Source organism: Sphaeroforma arctica, assembly GCF_001186125.1.
Source record: "Sphaeroforma arctica JP610 unplaced genomic scaffold supercont1.142, whole genome shotgun sequence".
In the NCBI taxonomy this organism is placed as follows: domain Eukaryota; class Ichthyosporea; order Ichthyophonida; genus Sphaeroforma; species Sphaeroforma arctica.
Window position 1 is genome coordinate 78,184 of NW_014040416.1, and position 6,022 is coordinate 84,205.

The 6,022-nt window shown below is 42.0% G+C and overlaps 2 protein-coding genes across 2 annotated transcripts in view; one reads left to right on the forward strand and one right to left on the reverse strand.

The window, feature by feature from the left end:
- SARC_02968 (hypothetical protein) overlaps positions 1-2,748 on the forward strand; it is a 4,828-nt gene extending 2,080 nt beyond the window's left edge. The window contains exons 2-5 of the mRNA XM_014303254.1: positions 278-635; positions 875-1,063; positions 1,305-1,408; positions 1,614-2,748. Coding sequence (XP_014158729.1) covers positions 278-635; positions 875-1,063; positions 1,305-1,408; positions 1,614-1,925 — 963 coding nt within the window. The 3' untranslated portion in view covers positions 1,926-2,748. The remainder of the gene's footprint in view (positions 1-277; positions 636-874; positions 1,064-1,304; positions 1,409-1,613) is intronic.
- A 487-nt stretch (positions 2,749-3,235) lies between these two features.
- Positions 3,236-5,069, reverse strand: SARC_02969 (hypothetical protein; the record flags this gene model as incomplete). Its single annotated transcript, XM_014303255.1, has 5 exons — positions 3,236-3,604; positions 3,814-3,912; positions 4,111-4,233; positions 4,561-4,789; positions 4,987-5,069. The coding sequence occupies 5 exons, from the start codon at positions 5,067-5,069 to the stop codon at positions 3,560-3,562; spliced, it is 579 nt and encodes a 192-aa protein (XP_014158730.1). The 3' UTR covers positions 3,236-3,559.
- Between the last annotated feature and the right edge of the window lie 953 nt (positions 5,070-6,022).

Sequence of the window (6,022 nt, forward strand, 5' to 3'; positions counted from 1 at the left end):
TATAATTCTTATACATTCATATATACATGTGCCTTACAAGGTGGATCATTGTTCGATTTACTGAACGGTCTTTTGCCGTGTTGCAGGAAGTATCGTACGTCTCTAGCGTCACACTCAATATCGCTCACGAAAAGAAAAAATAGGCAAAAAATGATCAGAAAATAAGAAAGTTAGAGTGAGCTTGAGATGTTATAAATCGTCGCCATGTGAATCTGTGCGCGGTCGTATCCAAGAATCGGTAGAACGCTAGCACTCATGACTGGATTTTATAATTCAGACCTCTATTGTGGCGAATGTGCTGACGGAAGTACCCACGAAGACGAATTCTGTGCCGTCTGTATTATACGAAGGGCATTCTGTCGATAGTCGTCTCCATCTGGTCGATGGTGACTCTCACAGCTTAGATACCAATAAAACAGCTGACGAATGCGCGCTTGAGTGCGGGCTCGAGACGTATGCAACACCTAACGCGAGTGACACTCACTCCATGGCTAGCGAATCTCCCGTAGATACAAATCAGCTGTTCAGACAATCCGACGTCGCATGCGATCTAAATGAGTTACGACCGATACCAGAGGCCGATTCGTGGATGGCCCTACTTAGCAAACTTGAGGCCGAGGCCAAGTTACTACCTGGTAAGTTCTTGAAAACGCCGAAATGTTCAGTATGCGTTTAGGTATTGTATTGTATTCTGCCGGGGAGAAATACATCCTTGCCTACAAATTGAGTATGATACAATATCTGTCGCGCTATTTTTTTTCATTCAAATACATACTCTTTTTAGATATAGTATGTTGATGAAAGCAAATGCTATAATTCTGCGCGTTTCAATATATGTGCACGTTTTCTCATATATCGGCTTTGTGATCTGCAGACGATGTCGCTGAAATAGAATTGCCTCCAGTAAAATTCGATGGAATAGTTGATGAGGGTCATGCTATGAGGCTTTTCCGAGATGATATGCCTATATTTGGACAATATCCTCTGTTCGACACGCTCTTGACTGTCAGGTGTAGACACTGTGACGATGTTGTGAAGGAATCAGCTTTCATTTCTCATATGGGTATGTGTTATATATCTCTGTAGCTTATATGGTGTGCTGTGTAGTGAGAGACAACAAACACCTGCTGTTTTTTCTGTATGCAATGCCCGGTTCCACTTCACATGCTACATCTTCATCACAATGTCAAATCTTGAGATAGAGATTGTAGCTCAGAAGGCTTTTTCCAGCTCGTCTAGTCTCGACCATACATTATCAATGTACCTGTCCTCATCATGTGTGAATGTTTTTTTGTTTGGATTAGTCCAATCCCATGCAGATAGGTTATCGCCTCCGCACGCAGTCAAGTTCGCGCACTTGGCACTGCCACCGATTGGACCACCATCAGCACGACTTCTGGGTAGAAAGGTGTGTGTTTCTTTTAAAAAAATTGCTTTTCGAGATGACTTACACGAGTCCATCGGGCGTATCTGATTGCTCTTATGCACAGTATATTGCTCTGAATAGCTGGTAGTGAGTGCCTCGTCGAATGTATCCTGCGTTAGGTATACTGTTTATCCTTTCTGATTCTTTCGCTTATTCATGTATATTTTCAATCCACCCCACTACGCAGCGCAAAAAGCATTGCTTCATATATGTACTGAAACGCACGCGCGCCACCCGAGGTCTACTGGAGGCGAACAATATTCCAGCCGAAGCAGTCACGGACTCGGACAGAGACTCGGACGTTGATAAAGACACAGAAGCACTTCTGCGTGCACATGCTTACGGATGTGTCTGCGTGCACGCCTTGTGTACATGCCTGACTGTGCGGAAGAAGGCCGTTCGGGGCAAGCGACTGAAGTATGATAAGAACGAGTGGATACCACGACGTCAGAGCTCGCGCCTTCAGAAACAAAACAAACCACATGAAGTGCTGCGATGAGCACATTGTACAAGCGTATTGATAGGTGATATGCTACCACTAGACCTAGCTTGCACTCGACTCAATGCCGATCTGACCTGGTACTTGAGAACTGCACGGACTCATGCTTCAGGTGATTTAGGCCATGTTGTGCGTAGAGGTCGCAGCCAAACACGTCTTGGAACATATTATCATATTAGTAATTTTAACGAGCACAGCATCACAACGTGGTCGATTTCTCCGATCCTTTGGATCAAGCGTCACCTTTTGTTTGCGCACATTGCGTTTTAACGGGCACACCTTCACCTCAGCGTCGGAAGGTTTCAGGTGGGAATACTGCCCTCGGTGCTTTTGCGATACTTTCACATTTCATACGAGTCGACAAGTTTTAAAAAGCTGAGTTTCCAATTCTGGGTAGGCATCGCCGAGCGTCCAGACAGGCTTTCCCAGCATCGGCATAATAGTTGACATGTGGAGTCCATCCGCTCGATGATAACAACAGGGCATAAGCCTGTTGCACTTCCATGGAGGGTGATATAAGCCTATTGTAACACGCTCCATGATCATTGGACGGTGGTATGTGTAGTCAAAGTGGTCTTATTGCGCTCGAGAAGGAGGATCGATCACAAGTGCTTGACTTACATACATTGCTAAGTGAGATAACCTACATCCGCCTTCGGAGAAAATGATCATAGGGTGGAAATGACCAGCCTAGACTGTTATTTAAGTTAGAATCTTTGGCTTAGACACGGGTAGGGGGCACCGTGCATGTTTAACTCCACCACACGTAAAGGAGACACCCAATAAATGAGCACGCTAGACTGGCGTGCCAACTGTTATAGAACGGTGGTCATTGGACTGACTACTGCGTATATTGTTTGCGTCTAGAATTCGCTTACGACTTGAATCCATAAGTATATATCTTCTGTGTACCCTGACGCATGTTTCTGGTTCGACTGCCTAGGAGATGGTATGTAGTTAATTTTCTAGCCTTTGGTATGCCAGGCGAATTTTAAACTGGATACATATGGTAGCCGTTTTTTTAATTTGGTGCATCTTCGTTTTAGTTGCCATGTGTGCCTGCATTTTGTAGCGAGTCGATCAGTGTATATCGCACAGTAGTAAATATTTTCTCAGTTTGTGCGTAGTTAGTTTGAAAATATGTAGTGCCAATAACGCAAAGACACAAATATTCCTGATTCGTACTTCGAGAATAGTTGCTGATTTATTCAGTAGCTGATATGCGCGTAGATAACGATTGTACCCTCTGGAGTTTGTGTGTATTTGAATTTGATGTCCATATACATACAAAATTCTCGTCAAAAGTTCTAATTTAGGAGGCTATAAGAAACCTAATAATCATTCTTTTTGCTATTATATGTGAATTTTATTTCGTTGCCAATATGCGCGTACGGCACTGTTTTACCTTTTCCGTCCAGGTGTTTTTGTATTAGATACCTGTGATACTCGTTTGATATTGCCAGGGTGAGCTGGGCTCTTTTGATGAGTTTACATTGCTACGTACCGTCATTGTGGAAGCACTAGATACGCCAACTACCAAGCAAAGGACCAGCCTATACGGTGTACTGAACCATGCGGGAGAACTCATCGCACGGTTGCTCGTCAGGAGCTCGCCCAAAGGGTTAGACACCCAGTTACTGACTAGAAACCGCAATTTCATCGAAGATCTCAACAAATTCCTGCCAAGAAAGTAGGATATATTATATTAGAAGGTAAGTATCATTGCTTTTTGTGTGAATGTGAATTGAATCTAACAAACAACTCCTACACAGTCAGGAAGGACTAAAAATCGTGGGCACGGAAACGACAGGGCATCAACTTCAAGATGGAAATAACATGATTGTTACAGTACAAACATATGTTGTACTGGTGGATTGTCATGCCATACCTGGGGATCTTCAGCTCCTCCGATACGGTACTTGTTCTGAATGATGAAATGTGGTACACCATTGACACCTTCGTTGCGCTCGGCCATCTCGGCCATAATCTTGAGGTATAAAGCGAAAAGGAGTATTTTAATATTCAAAGCCAAATATCCATTCGCTCTTGGTACCCATACCCATGTTCGAGCTATTGAAGTGTTTCGAAATGGCACAGAGGTCAAATCTAGATCTCCTTCGGAAAATCTAGATCTGAATGGAAACAAATAAGGATGGCACACAATCAGCGACTGCGCAGAACTTACATTATCCACTCCGGTATCGCTTGCTAGCACAGCCTTCACATTTTCAACATCTAGGCCAGCCTCGGCTGCAACTTGGGTAAGCAACTCAGGATCACCAATATTTTTGCTCTCTTCGAAGTAGGCCTAAGATTCAGAGTGCATGCGTGATTTTGAAGTGTGAAAATAGTGGGCGTGATTAATATATGCAACGGGCGTTCTTGATGTGGCCGAATGGTGAGGATTTGCATTTATATGTACAAAACTAAACATTTAAAACAATCTCCCGTATCTATCTGTGCACAGCTGCCTATAATAATTTCTACGGCAAAAGTTAACACACGACGATGAGGTAATATCTCGAACTCTCTTCGACAGAAACCTAAAGCTTTGAAAATCCCATTTCTCCCAATAATAACGCACTGGTTGCACTATTCGAGAAACAACACCGCACAAAAAAATGCTTCGACTAACCTTGAATAAGAGATTGACCACTTTGTCTTGAGTTGCACGTCCTGCCGCATCTCCATTTCCAAGAGCAATATTAAGTAAGCGATGCGAGTCCATGGTGTTGGATATCAGACCGCCAAAGCTAAAGTCAATATCTTCTTTCTTGAAAACACTTGTAAGATGCGGAACCATAGCTTTCACGCGTGATTCTCCGAATTTTTGATTGTATGCCTCGACCTTGTCAACACCATATCTACGGAGAAAGTCAGTACTTCGATTTTAACTGGGGTTGTAATAGATACCAGCCAATGAAACTGGACGGATATATGCCCTGTCCCATTCCCATCACAACTCTTAAAGATTTCAGAATCACATAAAACCTTTCCGTAGCAATACGCGAAAATGGGGTGTGTAATGTACTTAGACGCCGAAGTCAAAAACTCAACATACTTGGGCAGGGTCGGGTTGAGCATATAAGGGCGCCAAGTGACAGCAAAATCATACGCTGGCTGCTTGTTGCGGAACCTGTCCATCGCAGTTTTGAGTCGACGAGAGCCGACATAACACCCTGAATATTCGTGGTATATCGTACGCTTTTAGTTTTCATGGCTAAGCACCAAACTCGTAAATTTATAAAATAACCATTTGAAAGCGCGGTCCAAAGAGATGGCTTTTTCTTCTGTCGTAAATTCAGCGCAATGTAACTACTGATATGTTTTACTACATGTATGCGTGCGTCCGAATAACTTACACGGGAGTGCAAACCATATAGTACAACTGTCCCTTAATTCTGAAGAAAATGTGCTTAGATATGCAAAAAAAAGTTAATTGTACATGTTTGTATACGTACTTTTGCGACCACGGAAAACCTTTAATCAATACCAAACTATATTTATCACGGAACATGTGGGAATTGATTTGATGGGAAAATATGACCTAGGGGTATCTGAATAGGAGGCAGCGTGGATAGAAATTCAGTATACTGATGCAGACAACCTGAATTTAGAACAGCAGAATGAGCCCACCGTGGGACATCACTTTTAGTATGTCATGAACTAGGCATTTATATCAGAAGTACCTGTCAACATGTTATCCTTGAAATACACAATTGTCGACATTGACGTATATATTTATCTCAATTGATAGGTACAAACGTTATCAAATCATCCATGCCCCTAGATATACTACATATACACACATAAATATACATGGCATGGATACATGGATACATGAATATACATATATATATATATATATATATATGTATATATATATATATATTCTGTATACACACAACCATACGCAGACACAGACACAGACACAGACATATATATATATACACTAACATTGTACATATACACATATATACATACACACACACCACTCACACACACACACACACACACACACACATATATATATATATTATACAACATATATACATATACATATATATATAGTACATATACACTATACACATATATAC